Source organism: Aedes albopictus, chromosome 3 (genome assembly GCF_035046485.1).
Source record: "Aedes albopictus strain Foshan chromosome 3, AalbF5, whole genome shotgun sequence".
Classification (NCBI taxonomy): domain Eukaryota; kingdom Metazoa; phylum Arthropoda; class Insecta; order Diptera; family Culicidae; genus Aedes; species Aedes albopictus.
The window spans coordinates 262,530,325-262,551,997 of NC_085138.1; the positions used below are offsets into that span (position 1 = coordinate 262,530,325).

The 21,673-nt window shown below is 40.0% G+C and overlaps 1 protein-coding gene across 1 annotated transcript in view; it reads left to right on the forward strand.

Moving 5' to 3' along the window:
• The first annotated feature begins 1,762 nt into the window (after positions 1 to 1,762).
• The window catches only part of LOC109422416 (triple functional domain protein), a 42,251-nt gene continuing 22,340 nt past the window's right edge, over positions 1,763 to 21,673 (forward strand). The window contains exons 1-2 of the mRNA XM_029856918.2: positions 1,763 to 2,319; positions 17,186 to 17,906. Of these exons, the coding sequence (XP_029712778.2) occupies positions 17,290 to 17,906 (617 nt within the window). The 5' untranslated portion in view covers positions 1,763 to 2,319; positions 17,186 to 17,289. The remainder of the gene's footprint in view (positions 2,320 to 17,185; positions 17,907 to 21,673) is intronic.

Genomic DNA, 21,673 nt, shown 5'->3' on the forward strand with positions numbered 1-21,673 from the left:
ACATGAAGTAGTAACCAATCCAGAGAACTTTGCCGAAGACTGCATCTCTATAGAATGCCTATCGAGGATTCTAAAAAATCATATAGAAAAATAAAACATATCTAGATCAATTACAGCAGATCTAGATCAAAACTGAAGACGTCAAAGTGAAGTACTGACCAATCCAAAGAACTTTGCCGAAGACTGCAACCTTCCAGAATGCATATCGAGTATTCTAGAGAGCCATATAAATAATTAAACTTATCTAGTTCAGTAACAGCAGATCTAGATCAATATAGAATACGTGAAAGTGTAGTACCAATCAATATAAAACACTTTGCTGAAGACTCGAACCTTCTAGGATGCTTATCAAGGGCACTAGAATACTTGCCGGTCGGGAGCCGTGATCATTTGTAGCTAAGGGATGTTCAAGATAGCCACGCAAATAGTTTACTACCTCTACAGTATGCCTTTTTGCCAAGTATACCGATTTCTAGTCATTTTTCGTCATCACTCTTAAAATTTGGAACGCTAATCAAAAATAGCGAGTTTTTTTTTTAAATGTTCCTTACTCACGCTAGTCTGGGGGAAAAATGAACATCCCTAGAAAAATATTTTTTTACAGAACACAAAAGTAGAAGAGTTGGGTAGAAGATCCCTGAAATTTTTTTTTGAATCGGACCACAGACGGCTGAGAACGAGCTGCTCAAAGTAAAAGTTCCAACTTTTTTCTGATCACGGTATTCCGCGTGAGTTTTTTTTTATCACGGTATTTGGAGTGTTAAAAATGTCATGACATTTTTTCAATGAAATTTCCGAGATATGTTCAAAACATTATTTAACAAAAAAAAAAGCCAAAACGAGTTTATTTGAAAACTCAGCAAAAAAATAATGGAAATTTCGGTTCGTTTCGAATAGTATCGGAAACATTTTCAAAATCCATTTCGTATCGTATCACATCAAACAAAAAATGTCGCATTTCATTTCGTTCCATATCGCTTTGAAAAAATCCTTTATCGCAAACCCTTAGAACCAAGAAAGGTTAATTACTTCCCGTAGCAATCAGAGATTGACAACTAATTTGTGTTACACGGGCATAAACATCATTTGAGGCATCGCTTCTTAAACATGTGATCCGCATCATAGTATATCTAGCTTAACGACCGTCTGTCCCTCTACATTTCTACACATTGCATTGCGATCAGCGTCATCATTGTCACTGTTATCGCATTATCAGCAAAAGCAATTCGATGGTGAAAAACTCGATACGCGTAAGTGTGGGTTGGTACTGAGCCATGGATGGGCGATCGATTTCAAATATGTTGGTGAATGGTTGATAAAAATTGTGCTAGTAAGTGTTACTAACATAAATGGGATCGCTGCCTGCTTATAGATAATCGCTCCGGCGGGCGGCAATGGAGATAACACACGACTAAGGTGTTAATGTTTGACCCGAGCTGAAAGTGAGTTTCGAAAGAGGTGCTAATTTTATAAGTATATATTGTAACATTATTAGTTTCAATGCAGAATATTACAGATTGACAGTAAGCAAATTGTATTGCCTTAATGCAAAGTAAGACTGTATCATTTGAGTAATTTTACGCTATCCATCTTGAAGTTTTGCAGATGCGTGATCAAATCGACACTTTTAAAATCACATCATATCATATTCAGACCGACCCGAGCTGAACAAGCACATCTTATCTGTCGACTCGGGCTGATAGCAACGACACCGATTGTGTACAAGTGTTCCGAGTAATACCTTTCCCCCCGGTGCGGTGTGCGGTGGTGATGTGGTTGAATCGTGACCACCTAACTCAGGTGTATTCTGCCTGCGACTGCATTAGTCTCTCTCGACCCGTGAATGAAGTTCGCCGCACCGTGTAGCTAGTAGTCGCTCGGCATTTTCAGGTATAATAGCCGTGACCGTGATTGAAGGCCTTTCGGTGGTGTGCTGCCTTTCATTATAAGCTTGCTAGTGGGTACACGACGATCGATAGCAAGTTACAAGCGAGCAGCAATCAACAAGGAAGTTGGTGACCGCGCGCCAGTAAAAGTGAAACATGGAGAAATAGTTTCATTCAGGTTTTCCATTGCATTGTGTGGCTGGGCTGGCTGACTGCCGTCGCGGCCAGTGTAGTGCAAAGTGCAGTTGCACAATCGTCGTCTGCAAACTGATTCATAAGTACAAACATTTAGTTGGATCCGTCCGAAAGTGATAACGACCAACTGCAGTGCCTTTTCTCCAGCTGCTGTTCTCCGTTCCGAGTTGTGCAATTTCGTGACCATAAGTGAAAAACAAGCTCTTTAGTCTATCGGTTCGGAACAGTGATTGAGTTGGTGAGTATGGGCGTGTGTGTGTTTGCCTTATGAGGGTAGGGTTGTTCAGTTCGGTTGTTGTGAATGGGGTTCAATTTGGTAATGAATACACAGCTATGTGTTGATCGATGATAAGAACGAAGATGAGTCATTTTCGGGTTAAAATAAAACTAGACAATGGGTTTGTGGAAAAGTAAGTCTACGTGAACCTCATTAGTGGAACATAAGCAAACATTTTTGAATAAGTTCGGTTAGCTTCAAATGTAATGAAGTGAGTCCAACAATCTTGGAATCATATATTGTTGTGTTATAATGTTGAATGCATTATATCATTGCTACACCTTGAAGTGTAATGAACTCCATTGAAGTGCAGAATCAACAGTTTCCTTCGTTTCTTAACCCTTTATCATTAGGAGGAAAACGAAGTCAGTGAGGTCTACTTTTGAAACAAAGAATCATTATGTTTGAAACAATAGTTACGAAATAGATCGGGAAACTGTCGATGCTATCATTTCATATATTTGTACAGTTATGTAAACACATGTTTGTTCATTAGTTGTTTATTCTTAGAGAAAACAGCACAACGCAAAAATTTGCTACGCAAAATTATCGATTTCGATTGGATCAGTAATGTTTGCAGAATGCGAGTAATAAAATACGACACGTGTCAGTAAACCTTGCATTAAAATTTATCGTTATTTAGCTACAGTCAAGGGCTATTAAACCTGTTGTTCAATATTTTAAAAGGTATATGCTATGTTGACAGCAGAGATGGGAACACTTACTTGCAAAGAACTACACTCACTTGCTATTTTCTCAACTCAGAAGCGTGCAATCAAAAAACGATGTATGAACGACTTTTGCCTCGCCTTTGGCGCACTCAAATCGATACCGATCTGGCTTTATTGTTGCTGTTCTTTTTTGTGCTGTGATTGTTAAGAGTTTAATCTTGCCTAGTTTGGGTAGTGGCTACGGTTAGGATAGCTCAGATCAATCTTCAGCACAAAAGAACAGCAACGATCAATCTTTGTAGACTTATGCAAAATGGTACTGCCCAAGTGGCGTTAGTCCAAGAACCTTACTTCCGTAAGGGGAATTTATATCTAGAAAACCTTGTGAACCCGGTGTTTGCTACTTTCAGTAAAATTGAAATGGCAAACTCACGTGTCATGCCTCGAGCATGTGTGCTTGTCAACAACGCAATCGTTGCTACACTCATCTCTGAGCTAACTACTAGAGATGTATGTGCTATCACAATCGATGTATCTGTTGGAAACCTCAACAGGAAATACGTTTATTGTTCGGTTTATTTACCGCATGATGAACCATCCCCTACGGATGCTTTCAAGCAAGTCATTGCATACTGCACTTCAAAAGGCCTTCCGCTAATTGTTGGTAGTGATGCTTATGCTCACCATATAATCTGGGGCAGCTCAGACATCAATTTGAGAGGCTCTAGTTTGATGGAATACTTAAGTAGTACAGATCTTGGATTACTTAACATAGGCAACCGCCCAACCTTGTTGGTATCTGCTAGAGAGGAAGTGTTAGACATAACTCTTTGCTCTAGCAGAATTAGTCACGAGCTGACCAATTGGCATGTGTCAGATGAAGAATCATTATCTGACCATCGCTACATCTTGTTTGAACATGTGAATGTTACTTCGCAAACTTTGCGTTTCAGGAACCCCCGGTCAACCAACTGGGATCTCTTTACCGATTTGGTTGCAGCCAAATTTCATGGATACTCACCATCAATTGACACTCCAAGTGATTTAGATGATGCCGTTGATACTACAACGGCCTTCATCATGGAAGCTTTTGAAGAAGCTTGCCCTCTGCAGTCTGTGAAGACCACAAGAGGAACCCCTTGGTGGAACTCTGATCTGGTCAAGCTCAGGAAACAATGTAGAAAGAGTTGGAACAGACGACGTTCGGCTGGATCGGAGGCTTCCAGGTCGGCTCGCAAGGCCTACCAGAAAGCTCTTAGATCTGCTGAACGATCCGGCTGGAAAAACCTTTGTACAAATGTTTCCAGTCTGAGTGAAGCCAGTCGATTGAGCAAAATCCTTGCAAAATCTAAGGATTTTCAAGTGAACGAACTTTGTTTGCCAAATGGTGATTTCACTTCCTCTGATGAGGAAGTTTTGGAATGTTTATTCAGTACACACTTCCCCGGATGTGTGGATATTACATCTTCGGATGAACCTGATATCTTTTCTTGTAGTTATGATTCTTTAGCTTCGGCTCGGAGTATCATAACTTTAGAATCGATTGAATGGGCACTTAATAGCTTTGCTCCTTTCAAATCTCCCGGGGCAGATGGGATTTATCCTATTTTGCTTCAGAAGGGATTTAATCATTTCAAACATGTTTTGAAACAACTACTTGTTTGCAGTTTTGCTACAGGGTATATTCCCAAATCCTGGCGGGATATTACTGTAAAGTTTATTCCGAAAGTGGGTCGTGCGTCGTATGAAGAAGCAAAGAGCTTCAGACCTATCAGTTTGACCTCTTTTCTTCTGAAATGCTTAGAACGTATTGTCGATCATCACATCCGTGATGTTTATCTGGCCAATGTGCCTCTTCATGTGAACCAATCTGGAAAGTCCACTGTGACTCTTTTACACAAAGTTATTTACGATATCGAGAAGGCATTTGCTCAAAAGCAATCCTGCTTGGGTGTTTTCTTAGATATCGAGGGTGCCTTTGACAACGTGCCTTTCGATGCCATATTGGAAGCCGCACGGGGTCATGGTATATCTCCAATGATTTCCAATTGGATTCACCAAATGCTCAAAAACCGACATCTCTTCTCGACATTGCGTCAAGCGGCGATTAGGAAATTGAGTGTTTGTGGATGCCCCCAAAGGGGAGTCTTATCACCACTTTTGTGGAATCTCGTAGCAGATACGCTATTGAGGCAACTCAATAATAGCGGTTTTCCTACTTATGGTTTTGCCGACAACTACCTAACATTGTTAGTCGGTATGTGCATCAGCACCCTTTTCGACCTGATGCAAAACGCTCTTCAGGTAGTTGAGGGTTGGTGTCGCCAATATGGCCATTCGGTAAATCCGAGTAAAACATCTATTGTTCTTTTCACGGAAAAGCGAAACCGTAATGGTGTTCGAACTTTACGTCTCTTTGATTCTGAAATCAATGTGACTGAACAGGTAAAGTACGTTGGAGTCATTCTTGATTCCAAGCTTTCCTGGACACCTCATGTTGAGTTCAGAATCAAGAAAGCTTGTATGGCCTTCGGGCAATGCCGGCGAACCTTTGGTACAACTTGGGGTCTTAAACCCAAGTATATCAAATGGATTTACACAACTGTTGTTCATCCAATATTGGCGTATGGATGTCTTGTGTGGTGGCAAAAGGGCGAAGTGAGAACGGTTCAATCAAAATTAGGCCATTAGGCGACGTCTGGAGCGTTCTCTTTAACTCCTACGGCAGCGCTCGAAATTCTCTTTGACGTTGCCCCACTACACATTCATCTCAAACAAGAAGCCCTTTCTTGCACTTACCGGTTACGGGTACTCGGTTTACTAGAGGAAACTCCTGTGAACCGCAGTTCAACACACACCTCGTTGTTTCCACTTTTGGTGAATTGGGACAAAGTTGTCCTTGCTCCAAGTGATCTTACAATTGCTTGTAATTTTCCATATAGGACATTTTCCACGAAATTCCCTTCCCGGGAGTCCACTCTTCTGGTTCTTCTGGTTATCTGGAGAGAAGTATTTCAGACGGCATCGTATGTTACACTGATGGCTCCCTTCTCGAAGGTCGAGCGGGTGCTGGTGTTTATTCTCGTGAGCTAAGGCTGTATCAGTCTTACTCACTTGGTAGACACTGCACCGTTTTTCAGGCCGAAATCTTTGCTCTTATGTGCGGAGTGCAATCAGCACTTCAGCAGCACGTAATGGGCAAAGTAATATAGGGTGGGTGGGGGTAAGACGGACCGGGTGGGTAAGACGGACCACCGACTAGTTCTGGCACTTAAGAGCTGAAATTTGACTTTCTTTTACGATTAACTCTATCTTCTTATCAGTTGATGATTATTGAACCACTCCATAAGAGAATACATATGTCAAAAGTGCAAAAAATAATCAATCATTTACCAGGCTACACGCTTTTGTGCTGGGATCTAATTTTGAGGCGGCAATAAATAAGCTTTTTAACATTAAATTGCTAAGTTTTTGCATTTTATTTTGAGTTTCCCAGTAGTTTTAAACTGTTCCATCCTATACACAACGACATTCAGGTAAATTTCATGGATTATAAACAACGGTGGTGGAATGAATATTTTGCGTTGTGTGGGGGTAAGACGGTCCGCCTTGAGGGTGGGTAAGACGGACAGTGTTGGGGTTACTTTGATAGTGTCGTAAGAAATACATTAAGACCCATACATGGATCACTAGGGCAGTTCAGACTTTAAACATGTCAAAAATTCAAAGCTCCCATATGTTCATTACAATCCTTGGTGTAAAACTAGAGCCCTGTCAAATTTTCAGTCATTTCGGTGGTGATTTAATGGTGGCCCAAAAGCAAAATAGGTTTATATGGGAATTACTATGGAGAATTTTCAAAAAAGGTTATCCACGCTGTAGAGCATTAATACATAGATGACGTCATAGGGTCAAAGCCGAATTGAATTTTTCAGATCTCAATGATGAATGTTGCCGAAGACCGGAACTTATTTCGATAATCGGGTAAAAAGTTATTCAGCAAATTCTCACTCGCATGCGCATCTTCATACACGATGCCCTACAAGGTGTGCAAGAAGGTAACACGCATACTATGATTGCGTGTCAATCGTGTGGATAGAGCTGTGGTCCTCTGTTCAAGCATACATGGACGATTATTGATAAATAACTTTTGTCTCGTGAGTCGAAACGAGTTGCGGTCTTCGGCAACATTCATCATTGAGGTCTGAAGAATTCAATTCGGCTTTGACCCTATGACTTCATCCATGTATTGATGCTCTATAGCGTGGAGAACCTTTTTTGAGAATTCTCCATAGTAATTCCCATATAAACCTATTTTGCTTTTGGGCCACCATTAAATCACCACCGAAATGGCTGAAAATTTGACAGGACTCTGGTTTTGCACCAAGGATTGTAATAAACATATGGGAGCTTTGAATTTTTGACAAGTTTATAGTCTGAACTGCCCTAATGGATCACTGATTGAAATCTATGGAGTACTAAAATGATTGTGGAAGCCGTATAAAGCATTTCATATTGATTTTTTATTCAAAAATTCATTTTATTGGCATTTTTGTTGTTGGAACAGTTTGAACTTTGTAAAATTACCACAACATTGCATACTGTTAGGCGTTTATCATTCTATGGGGGCTGTCCATAAACCACGTGGTCAGGAGGGGGGGGGGGGGGGGTTCGGCCAATGACCATTTTGTATGGACGAATAAAAAATTTTGTATGGATTAATGACCACGGGGGGGGGGGGGGGTGGTTTGAGAAGTCCCAAAAAAATGACCACGTGGTTTATGGACAGCCCCTGGAGGTTTCCAATTTACAAAATAGATTTTAATTTGTAGAAACACGTTTCGCTAAGAGATTTAAGGCCAAATTTAGATTCTACTATGATTGATCTACCGAATACAATCGGCCACAAACATCATTTAAAACAATTAGAGGCGTATTAGCTAAATTTCCAAACGTGTCCATCTTACCCACCCTACCGGTCCGTCTTACCCACACTGTTGAAAAACATACATTTGGAGATCACTTTTTAATTATCTCAAAAGTCATGGAAAATCAAATTTTATTGCAAAATCGGCTTGCAGACTGTAAAGTACCTTAGTTGAAGTATATAGCATGGAGATAAAATTTTAATTATCGCATTGTTTACACTGTCAAAATAAAGTGTTTACTAAACATGTCCGTCTTACCCCCACCCACCCTACTTCTGTTCAGATAGCCAGGCTGCTATTAAAGCACTTGCTTCGGCCAACTCCAGGTCGAAGATAGTTATCGCTTGTCGAACTCAAATCGAGGAGCTGAATTCAGCAAATGCTGTTCACCTTGTATGGGTACCTGGCCATTCTTCCATCGCTGGAAATGAGTTGGCTGATGAGTTAGCTCGCACTGGAGCATCACATGACTTCATTGGCCCTGAGCCAGCTATTCCGATATCGAAGTGTTGGATTAAGCTTCAGATTCACACCTGGGCTGTCACTCAACACAGACAATATTGGAATAGTTTGGAGTCATGTCGTCAAACCAAATTGTATTGTACTGAGCCATCTCCAAAGGTGGCGAAGTATCTTATAAATCTGTCAAAGCAGAATTGCAGCATGCTGGTCAAAACATTGACTGGCCACTGCCGACTCAGTTATCACATGGCGAATATTCAGCAAGCTGATTCATTTGCCTGTGATAGCTGTGAATCCGATTATGGAACTTCGTATCATTTAATATGTAACTGTCCAGTTTTTGTGCAATTGCGTTTCCGAGTACTCGGTAAACACTTATTAAGTGAAACTGACTTTAGAAACCTGAATCTGCAGGACATTCTGCTGTTCTTGACCCGCTGTGGTAAAGAGCTATAGGCTTTCTTTACGCTTTATGCGATATCACAGTGCCCTTTTCAGGGCGCTGTTTGAACCCATTGTGGTACGCTTATGCGATATTACAGTGTCCTTTTCAGGACGCCATGTGAACCCATTGTGGTACGCTTATGCGTGTATGAAGACCCTATTCCGTTACCTGTCCTTTTCCCTGTCCCATCCTTTTTTCCTTCCCTTCTCTCTCAGGTAAATGATGAATAGGCTCGTGTTTATGGCGATGGCACAAATTTCCCAAATGGAGGAGAACGTGCCTCTGGAGCTGACCTACTGATACCTGATGTTGACAGCAGAGATGGGAACACTTACTTGCAAAGAACTACACTCACTTGCTATTTTCTCAGCTCAGAAGCGTGCAATCAAAAAACGATGTATGGACGACTTTTGCCTTGTGGTTTTGTCTTTGTCGAATACAGTAGGGGTCGCTCACGAATCCCAAAGTCGTGACAGAGCTGTGGAAGCGACTCTCCACGAGGTGAGTGTAAATTACATTCACCTCGTGGAGAGTTGCCTTCGCAGCTCACTCACGAATTCGGTATGCGTGTGCGACCCTTACTCTATTCGGCAAACTTTTAGACAAAATCACAAGGTAAAAATCGTCCATACATCGTTTTTTGATTGCACGCTTCTGAGCTGAGAAAACTGCAAGTGAGTGTAACTCTTTGCAAGTGAGTGGTCCCATCCTTGGTTGACGGAGTTGTTGGAATATTTGACATTGGCTTTAAGACGTACACACATCAGAATAGTTTAAATATGAGGTAGTGCTTTAAACAAATGAATGGCTCGTTCTGCTTACTCCACAATAACTAGTTTTGTAATAAAATAATCCACATAGCGGTTCTAAAGTTTCTTCATTTCTTATGAAGCAGATGTTAATTTTGGTGGTTGTTATTGATTTCCTTCAAGAATCGTTTTTTAATCACGTCAACTTATTTGTCGAAATGCTAAAGGTGAAGATATGACGATGCCACACCCCGAATGTTCTAGAGCACGCATCTGAAGAACTAAATGACGGTTGGCACTGAAAATTTGATCGATTGTTTATCCGCTGGAGGTACCAATCGAACAATTTTTCAGATCAACCGTCATTTGGTTCTTCAAATGTGTGCTCTTAAAAATTTGGGAGTGTGGTTTCTTCCACTCGTAAAAATTGTTTCAATTAAAGTTTTGAATTTTTTTTGTATATGGGAACTTACGTATTTTCGACCGTTTTGTTCTATTCGTCATGGTTTTTTTTAACCTATTTAACTAAAAATTGGCCTCAAATCTTTCCCAAATGAACTGAATTACTCCACCAAGTTTCATGCAATGAGGCCGACAAAAACCTATCAGAACGATGAGTAAAAACCTGCCGATAATACCCTTAGGTCACCCTAATATGAGCTGTGACCAGATTTCCTTTTTTTTTCTTCAAAAATAGTCGAAGTGTAAATCTTGGCCACATCTTGGACAGAAAAGGACGTCTTGTTTTTTATATTCTTCACAGTGTTACGTACCAGCTGTTGCAGATCTTACTTCTTAGCTTCCACAGTTATAAGCTTATAGATTTATTCTCATTGGTTATTGACGAGCTTGGTGGTATAGTGACTACCGTTTCTGATTCGTAGGCAGGTTCTGGGTTCCATCCCTGCCCCGTCCCTTTCATCCTACCTTGTATCTTTCTATATACTTTCGCTCTGCTCTCTACATTTACAGCTCATGTATATTCACATGTTCGAAGCCATCGCTAGAACATACATGGGTTGAAAAAGCCGTTTCCCTTCCTTCCAACTTCCACAGCACAGTGTCAATCTATCATATAACGCCTATGAGTTATGCAATCAAGCGAATTGTGCCGCATTATCTTCAGAGTATATTAATACATTAATCTATCATCTTACGCCTGGCATCCACGCACCAATGGGTGAACCTAATGCCAATAATATCCCACCAACACTCCGAAATCCGCATGAATTTGTGTAGACGCAAAGGTATATTCTGTTTGTTTTGGATACAAACGATTACAATCATTACTTCCTTCCCCTTCTCCACATTTGACCAGCAACCTGACGTGGCAGGCACCATTGTCGCTTAAAAATAGAAGTTCACTCACACTCACACACTGTATATACTTCCTTAGTCCCAGACAGATATCTCATAAAATCCTTGAGTGAGTGTAGCTGGTCTGGCGATACTGGAGTATTTTAAATGATCTGTTAGAAATTTGTCAGACTTTCATTTTCAAATTGCATGGGAGTTTCGGAAGAGTCCTTGGGACTTCCAATGGGGTTTCAGGGCGTATCAAGGATTTTCAGGGGGTGTCAGGATGGCAACGGCATATTCAGAGGGAATTTAGAAGGCTTTCAAGAAAGTTCCTGTGGTTTTCAGAGGGAGTTCTAGACGTTTTAAGGCGTTTAAGGGTTTCGGGTGATAGGTATATATTAACTGGAATGCCATTGGAACCCCATGGAATCCCATATACCCCTGCGACACCCCTAAAACCCCGTGGAACATCCCTGAAATAACATACAACCCCGTTGAATCCCCTGGAAGGCACCTGAAAAGCCCTGAGGTTCCTATAACACCGCTGGAACGCCCTTGAAACCCCTTGTACTTCCTAGAACGCTTCTGGGAGCCACTGAAGTTTGCTGAACTATCGCTGAAGCGCCTCTGAAACCCCCTGAAACACCAAACGCCACTGAAACCCTCAGAACAGCCCTGAGGTTCCTCGGATTCCTCTGAAACGTCCCTGGAACTTCCTGAAACTCTCCAGAAACATCATAAGATATCCAAAGAATGTTTCTTCAACTTCCTACAGGAACTCTTCGAGAAGTTCATCCAAGCTTTCTTCCAGAAGTTTCTCTGGGATGTTTACAGAAAACTTTGTCCTTAAAAAATTCGTTAAATAGCACTGCCGAAAATGCTTCTAAAACCTTCTCTGGGAATTTGGAAGAACTGATAAGAGTTCTTCCAGAAGACCCTTCGTGAGTTTTTCTAGAAGTTTGCTCAGAATATTATTCAAATAGTTCCTGTAGAAAAGTGTAGAATTAGCATGAGTTAAAATACACAGCGATAAAAATTAAAATAAAGTTCCTCTAGAATAATATCAGAAGTTCTTCAGAGATGTTTTTCTAGAGGTCTTTCGTGATTTCTTCCAGTAGTTTTCCAATGCTTTTAATTTTTTTGCTTCCACAAGTATCTAAGATTTTTTTTTTCAAAACCCTAGTTCCTAGTTACCCTAGGAACTTGCATAAGAGTACGTTACAAATTCTGTCAGAAAAACCACCAGGAGTTTATGTTGGAGCTCCTCCAAGAGATTTCGCAAGAGTTTTTTTTTAGCTATTTATCTTGTTATATATTTTATGTAAATTATATCATAATAATGTATATTTTATATACTTATAAAGATTGGTCTAAGCGTTTCTCTAAGATTTTATTTTTATTTCCATGAACTGTTCAAGGAATCCCTCCTAGCAATCCATTAGGGATCAGTCCAAACAGTAACCCAGGAATTCCTCCCAGCATTCATTCAAATATTCTCAAAGAATTTCTTCAAAAATTCTCCAAGGCTCCTGCATGAATTTCACCGAGCAGAATTATCTTTCTTCAGGATTTAAATCCATTTGAAATCTTCAAAAGAATTCTTCCAAAGGACTTCTGCAGAAATTCCTATAGAAAGTTCGTTCCCAGTAGATTTCATTAGCAATTTCGCCAAACAATGTCTTTAAATATTCTTCCAGTATTTTCTCCAACGTATTATTCAATGATTTTCCAAGGATTCCTCCAAACAAATAAACTTTTTTTTTGCAAAATCCTCCAAAAATTTGTTCAAATAGTCAATTATTCTCCCACAGTTTATGCCATAAATATCCAAATAAACTCTAGAGTAACAGCTCTAAAGATTCTTTCTGGAATTCCACCAAAGATTTTCCAAGAACTTTCTCTCTATGCTAATAACAATTGATTTGCGGATTCCCAGGATTGTTAGGATTTTTTCCACAACTTTTCTATTTAAGTCAGCATTCTTGTCAAGGAATTCTCGTTTGATTACTCCAGGAATTCCTTCAAAGATTCCTACAGGAATCTGACACAGTCCACGCACTTCTGCAACGCAGTTGTTGAACTTCATTGATAGATATTTCAGGGCTACTGCTGTTGATTTTTATTGTTTTTGCACCAAAATTAAGACAATTACTTATATTCTTCTAATAGTACTCAAAACTTTGAAAAATGTTTTGACAAAGTATCTAATTTCTTGGCGTTCAGTCAAGGTTTGTCATTTTTTGCGATAGTTTCCCGTTTCAGTACATTTCTTGATTTTTTTTTCGAATTAAAAAGGTCAAATTCTCAACTAGGAACAGAATCTTCTATTCGAATCTGATCGTTTGATATGCTGGTTAGCATGCATTTAATAACATAACAATTTTTGGAAGCAAAATATTGATTCTCGTGCAAAACGTAACGCGTGGAATGTGTCATCTTCTAAAAATTCCAGAAATAATTCTTTGTTTATTTCCTTTACAAATAACTCCAAGGAGCCTTCCAGGAATTTTCTCGAAGATTTTCTCCAGCATTGCCTCCAATGGTTCCTTCAGGATTTATTCCTATGCCTCCTGCGAAAAATTGTCGGTAAAGATCTTCAAGGATTTGCTCAACATGTTTTTTTGAGGAAGCCTCCAAAGAAATCCTTTTGGAATGCTTTCAAAGACAGATCTAGGGATTCTTCCAAAGATTTTCCGGATTTTTTTTTCAAATAATTCTTCGGGAATTGCTTCAGAAATATTTTGGTTTTCTAATCTAGGAGTCATACAAAATGATTTCAATGATTTTTCCAGGCTTTCTTCAAAAGGTTCATCTAGATATTTTACAAGGATTTCTCCAAGGAATCCTCCAGAATGTTTTCCAAAAGTTCCTCTAATAATATATTCAAGATTCCTAAAGATTTTTTTATAAATTCCTCCAGGGTTGCTCCAAAGATTTTTATAATGATTCCTCCATGAGTTATTATTATTATTATATTTTAGAGTTTTGGCACTTCTTAGCAAAAATTGCAGGAAACTTTCACCTACCCCGGGTAATTGGAATTCCAAAGGGGAATAGGCTCTGTAGATCTCATTAGCTGGTTTGCTTTATCGTAACGAGTCTGCTTCAAATATCAGCTGTGATGATTCAGGAACCGCTTAACTATACTTCAGGTTCCAAGAATCACCGCTTTCAGGATGCTGTTCAGGTCCTTCTTCAATTCCAGCTCGTCTAGGGACCTTAGGAGAGATTAAGGGACAACTACGGTTGCCGAGACGACAACCGGAACTATATGGACGTCCTCCGGTTGCCACATCTGCTTCAACTCCTCCGCTTGGTCGTGGTACTTGGTTATTTTGCCGGAGAACGTTGATTGGACATTATGGTCTAACGATACAGCGATGTCGATGAGGGTTACACGCTTCATCCTCGAGCTGCTCGAGCTCCAGTTGATGAGGCTGCGTCGCGTGCAACTCCTTCTGCTTTCATCATCTCGTCAACGGTCTTGATGTCGCAGTTCAACTGGTAATCCTCCTGCGCCAGATGTAGGGCGCTGGCGCTGTAAACGTGGCCAGCTTCACAGTGCGGTACATTTCATGACGGCTCTGGCTTTCTACGAAATATGCCCGCAACTGCTGGATCTGGGAGACACACAGTGCCTAGATATTGGTGACGCCTCTTCCTCCTACTCCGCGTGGCAGGCCATTTTTATTAAAAAAAAGTTGGCAGGGTGACTCGAGGTCAGTCTTGATCCACTTTACCACCCCAAAGCACTTGGTCAGCAGAGGCACAGAAAATGTATTGATCGCCTTCACCTTGTTGCCGGCTGACAGAAAGCTCCTCAGAACACAGTTGACACGATGCAAGAACTTGTCCTGCAGTTCCTTCTTGATCGCTGTATGGGGAATACCTAAGGGAATACCTCTAAGTGTCAGGAAGCCGAGGTATTTGTACGCTTTGCCTTCAACCATATTTCGAATCTCCTCCTGTTTGTTGACGCGAAAACATCTAGCGTGTACTACTTGACCCCGGTGAAGATGGACTGACCGGCATTTGTCAATTCTAAACTCCATCCGGATGTCGTTGCTGAACACCGTCACAAGCTGCAACAGTTGATGCAGCCTCTGTACTGATTCCGCAAACAGCTTCAGGACGTCCACAAAGAAGGTGTGCGTTATTCTTGTACCCATTGCATTGGTTTAGTGCTCTGCTGAGGGGGTTGATCGCAAGGCAAAACCATAGCGGACTAAAGGTAATGCCTAGAAATATCCCTCTCCTGATGCTGAGAGTTCTGGACCGCAGCACAGCTGTTCCGTCGGTAATTTGTAGGGACGTGCTCCACATCTCCATCGCGTGTTGCATCAGCCTGATGGCGTTCCCTTCTACCTAGGTGCGAGTGAGTGTGGTATTGAGTCGTTCGCCTTCTTGTAGTCGATGTACGCCATGCTTAGGTTTCTCTGCTTTTCGGTGACTTGACCCACAATGACTGCATCTATGATGACCTGATCTTTGCATCCTTGCGTGTGCTTGCGACACTCTTTTTGTTCCTCGGTCGTCACGTTGTTGGCATCGCAGTGGGCTTGTATCCTCCTCGCTATTACTGACGACAGCACCATGTACAGACTCGAAAGGCACGTTATTGGTTTGTACTTTGCAGAATCAGCTGTGTTTTGGTCCTTCGGAAGAAGATAAGTGATACCCCCAGAATTCTTGGAGGAATCCTTCTAGGAATTTCTGGAGAAATTCCTGGAGAAATCTCCGAAGCAATTCCTGAAGAAGTCCCCGGAGTTATTCTTTTAGAAATTCCTGATGGAATCCCCGGAGGAATTCTTGAAGAGATTCTTGGAGGAGTTCCCGACAGAACTTTCTCAGGAGTTAACGGTTTACTTTCTGAGAATTCTCCTGAAATCTCTTGTGGGGAAAACTCCAGCAATTTCTTCCGCGGAATTTTCCAGCGGTTCCATTCGAGATTTCTTTATTCCATCATTAATGCCTTCCAGCAAGTAATCCTATAACGATTCCTTCGGAGAATCCTCCAGCATTTCTGACCGGGGTACCCAACCTCAATACTCTCCGGAAAATTAAACAGCATTTATTTTTTACCGTCACCGATTGCTTTCAGCAAACCTTCCTGCGATATGTCTGGGAATCTTCAGTAGTTTTGTCTGAGAAATCTTCCAGGATTTCCTTCTGCGGAACACAGCTATCCCTTAAGCTATCCATCCTGGGGATTTCTCGAACAATTGCTGCTTCCGATGTAAATTTGAGTTGTTAGCATCTGGAATGAACTAGTCATTTTTTTTTGGTCTGTATTAACGAGATTTTTAACCCTAGGCTAGTTCATCTTGGACCCACGCTTTTACTTCCCTTCCGAAGGAAGAACCCACATTTTGTGAGTCCCAGGTCCCAGGTCCTCGGCGTGATAGCCTTGTGTTTTACCCACCACACCAGGTCCGCTCCTAGTCAAATTTATAACAATTTGGTCTGATTACCAACAGCAGACAAGAGCACTGAAACCTGTCAAATATGTGCTTCCTATCTGGTTGTAAGGGGCCGTGCGTAAACTACTCAGCCTTGGGGGGGGGGGGGGGTTTGAACGCTCCATACAAAGTTTCTGATTTTGGTATGGATAAAAGTCAACCAGGGGAAATGGTGTGGGGTCCAAATATTGGTCTACGTGGTTTATGAACAACCCCTAGTATATCGTAGTGACACCACCGGTGCAACTCATCAAACAAACGATAGGTGCAATTAGCAACACGCCTACACAGATAAAAATAATGAGATTTACGCGTCATGTAAACTTTATTTTAGTCATGTAAACTTACTGTTACGAAGGTTTACATGATATATCATGTAAATTTGCGTTATATGTCATGTAAACACTCAGAGTCATGCTGAATTACATGACATATAATATAAGTTTACATGATATTTTATGACATTTACATGATATGTCATGTAAAATTCTGTGATATCCCACGCTCCAATCATGTGCATCATATGTCACACAATTTTACATTCTATTTTCGATCTGTGTATAGGCTTCCCCACATTTTTGTGAACGAGAAGGGTATAACATAATAAATCATGTTTAAATATATCTAAATTATTACATCAATAAAACACTTAGAATCTTTGATTGCATGATGGGATAATGATCAAAAAGTGAATAAAAAGCTGAACAACAAAACATAAACAACCCTACTGCAAGTGCACAAAGATGCAACGTCACACCACTAATTTCTCATTACATAAAATCTAATCGCAAGTTTCTCTGTTCTTCTCCGCCAGTTGACGCCGGGATAAAAGTTCTAGTCTGCCTCCGCGCCGACTAAGTGTGCGTGCGTGCGCCCACAACTAGCTGACGACTATCGTCTAGCTAATTACTGCAAATAATGAGTAAACCAAGCGCGACCAAGGCGAGTCGCATTTCTCGAGACAGTGGCATTTGCGTCGAAGACAGCGCACAAAGCGATTCGTCCCCCGGAGACAGATCGGTGAAGAAACGTTTCCCGGCCGGCGGTGGACCCGGTTCTGACGGTAGACCTCGAGTGAAATCGTCCTACGTTCACCGGTTAACGCAGCACTTCGAAACTTTGACGTGTCACGATGAAAGCAGCCGAAACCCCTCGGCAGCATCATCCATCTGCTCCAGTAGGTCAGTTTATCAGCGGGAGCTAGAAGAAAACGCCGCGCGTGTTGTACAAGTGCCCCCGCAGACGGAAGTTGAACTTGAAGGGTCTGCTAGTAGTGCCGACCAGTGCGATAAAAAAGAAGAAAAAATGGATGACGCAGTGCAAGTGATTGAAAATTTGTACAATGAAATTCTGGTGGAAGATAAGCGTGTTCAAAAAAAGCTTGGTGTAGTAAGCCAGAGGATTCACCTGGTGTCGACCTTCGATGACGATCAGTCGGGGGATCACCTTTCGTTGAATGTTGTGGAAAACAGCCAAGAGATGGGCGGGTGTGATAAGATAACAAAAGAAGAGCATTCCGATAGTGAATCGAACAGGTAAGGTGATTGTGCAGTTTGTACATTTATAGTGTAATATTTTTGATGGAGTTGGTTGGGTTTGAAATTCCCAGAAGGAACAACGGATAGACTTCATACTCTACGTGGTTCAAGCCAGAATATATTTTCGTCTAATTGTTAAAAATAATTAAAAATGGAAGTCAATGGAAGTGTACATCAAATCATGTTTACTTTTTTAAAACATGTTGTGATACGAATTTCTCAAAACTATGTATCTACTTGGAGTAAAATCTGCTGCACTTCACTCGGCCCCAAATAATTGATCCACACTAGGCCAGTCCATTTTTTAAATGTTTTCTGATTCTTATGCCCACCTCTTATGAAAATGCTGACCAGTGGTGGCAGGTAGCCTAGACAAATTACTCGAAAGCGAAGCCAATAATTGTGCGTCAATATTTGATTTCATTCGTATAGCCCTATCCAATATGCGAAAGATTAAAAAAGTTATCTACAGCTTTGATAATTCACAACCGGAATTTCTCAGCGGAATGTCGAAAAAAATTTTCAAAAGATCCAAAACGAGTTTTGCAGAATCGATAATAGTGTGTGTTGAAACTCCATAATGACTTCAATTATGTTTCAAGACAAAACGCTGGTTGATGGTTGAATAGAAATTGTTCTGTGCAATGAACAACCTGTGCTCTAATATCTAAAACTGTTATTGCAAAGTTATTCTCAGAAGTGTTATGAGAACTTTTCTGATAATAATTGAAGGGATTTGAGCAGAGTTTGGTATTGATGTGGTGTGTTACACTTTAAAAACTGTTCTACCTTCATTGTTTTTGGAGCACCGTTTCGAAATCAGCACAAACGGACAATTCTCCAATGGGTCACTGGGTATTATATCTGTTGTCCGTTGTCTAATGTTAGTAATGTTCAGTCTGTGCGGCTTCTGACCGCAAACGGTGTATTTGTCTTTATTATGTAGGGTACGTATGCCACAAATGATCTCAAGCTTCCATATTTATCCTTTTAGAAAACAAGCGATTACGGAATCGATTTATTCCGTTTTTGTTTTATTTTCATGCGAATCATGCGTACTTACTTCTAACAAAAAATAGAAAAATTAGAAACAAAACAAACAACGCTTCATTCCTTTGTTTTTCGTAGGATGAAAATAGGAGCCACATGCTTTTTTATGTCTTTATTTTTGAGATTTTCAGCCCGAGGCTGGTACATCTCAACACCACATGCTTAATAAGAAAAAAATATTGATAACAAATCATGGTTTTCGTTTTATTTCGTTATTAGTACTTAAAATTAAGAATGCTCGACAGGTTTGCCGAACATTTTTGCGATATTGAAAATATTTCAAGGAATATTGCATTTTTTACGTTTAAGTTGATGTCTCCAAGAATTTTTCCCTAGATTTAAGAATAACGTTGAAAATTCATTCTGCAAGGATTTTTCCAAAAAAAAAAAATACTAGTATTTCTCCAGTATTTCATCGGATGACACAGCGGAACATATTTTGTCTCAGAAGCAAACTAATGTGTCTCGAACAGATATTGAGAAGCTGGAATTCGGGCTCACATTTGCTCTAACACGTCATAATTTTGAGCTATACCTCTACCTACAGGGCAAAATATTAGATTTAGGGCTTGATTTTATCAAATAAGTTGACTTTTACGATAAACCAAAAATTGTTTTTTTTTTGTTTTTATTTCTGTGTATATTAACTTAGGCCAGGGCAACTTGTGGCGGCCAGGGCAACTTGTGGCGTAGTTGGGCCAGAGCCCTTCAAAATTGAACAAAATGCATTTTTTTTACTAAACGCCCTAGTTTCCACGTGAATATGTCTGATTCGAATTAACCCTCTAATACCCAAATTTTTTATTTTGATCTAAATATCATTTTTCGTCATCTAAAATGGATTTAAACATGTTTTGGAAGATGATTCTTTTTAATTCTCGATTTTGTGAATTTTGGTTTTTGATTTTTCTAATTTTTATTTTTGAACATCCCTACACTTCCATATTTTTCCTGGAAGCCTATTTGCCATACCGATTTTTTGAGATGAAAACATTTTGAGATTTTATAATTATTGTTAAATTATTATTTTTTAATTTTTTTTCTCATGGAAATTTTATTTTCCGTGTAACTTTTAGGAAAATTATTTTAGTGTGTATTCATCTTCCTAGAACTCTTATACTATAATAGAATGATTGAGGAAAAATTTAAAATACGTTAATTGGTGCGATTTAATACAAAAGAAACAATGACATCAAAAAGGTGACTAAAACATCAATTTTCAATGATTGTTAAAAAATGTTAATACCCTTTAAAAGACACCAAAAACTATTGTGAGATATACAGAACAGTCCTAAATATGAGCTAAGAATATAAATGTTTTGATTGCCCAGGCAAGAAAAAATACAAAAATGCTCAAACTGTACCCCGTCTAAGGCGGGGATGGGTATGAGAGGGTTAACAGGATAATTTTTGATAGTATATCATGGTTGTAGCACAGAGAACAGACGAACATGCTCGAACAAAATTGCTTGAAAATCTTGTGTAAAGAAAAAACAAGCTCAGTAGCGACATCGACGGTGACTTTCCCACTCAAAAACTAGTTTCGACACCATGATGGCGCATTCTGAAGAAATATTTCACTAGCGCACCTTTAAATTTTCCTACTCAGATTCTGAGCTGTATTTGCTTAAACAACAAGATGTTTATGATTATTTCACTAATCCAGCAACAAAATTTGAGCAACCCATTGATTATAAGTTTCATTATTTTCAATAAGAAACAAGTTGAACAAGAATTCAATTAATGTTTTCAAAGTAAAACCAACACATTCTCTTGGTGGACCTATACTAGGGTGCACACTTGGTGACACTAGCGCCAAAAGGTAAAACAACGGCAAATTTGTACCCCGATTCGAAATTTGACAGCGCCGCGTAATGGCCACATTCCCAGTTATTTCAAAACAACCGTTGCAATGCTTTACACAACTGCACTACATGAGCTTGGACGTCTGTTCTCTGTGGTTGTAGGTCATTTCCCAGAATACCATTCCCCAGAATGCCGTTCCCCAGAATGCCAATCCCCAGAATCCCATTCCCCAGAATGGGACATTTCCCAGAGAGCCGTTCCCCAGAAAAGGACATTTCCAGAATCGTTTCCATTTTTATTTTCAAATTGGTTTCGTGACAAAATTTGAGTAACCCTGATACGGTAGGTTGAGCAGTAGCTTACTAAGCACTAGTGGTTGGCTACATATACCATTACTTAATTGATTGGTGACTTGTAATAGTAGCTGCTGACTTCATCTGATATTATCCCTTCTTTTTTGAAATTGACTGTTCTTTCTAGTTGTTTTGTTGGAGAGATCTGTGGCGGCCAAACTGCTTACCTTTATATAAGAGATTGTTCCTTCTTATCATCAAAGGCTGTTCTTTCTAGTTGCACTATTATCAAACATGGTTAGAAGGAAAAAGATGACGGACTCTAATTTTTTGTTCGTACTCTGCGACACACTGTGCATGATACCGCCATCTGTTGAGCGTCCAAATTGCTAACTCAAATCACACTAAAACAGGGCAACACGAAATTGCGTCGAGTAAACCCAATTCTACTTTTTTGTATATGTCTTAATAATGCAAACAAAGTTGTTTTAATATATCGGATTTATATAGCATGTGTAAGTAGAATGAATAGTATGTAATTTTCCACTAATTGTTTTTGAATGCACATTGGAATAATAACATTATGGTTGCATCGTCCCAAGAAAATTTGAAGGG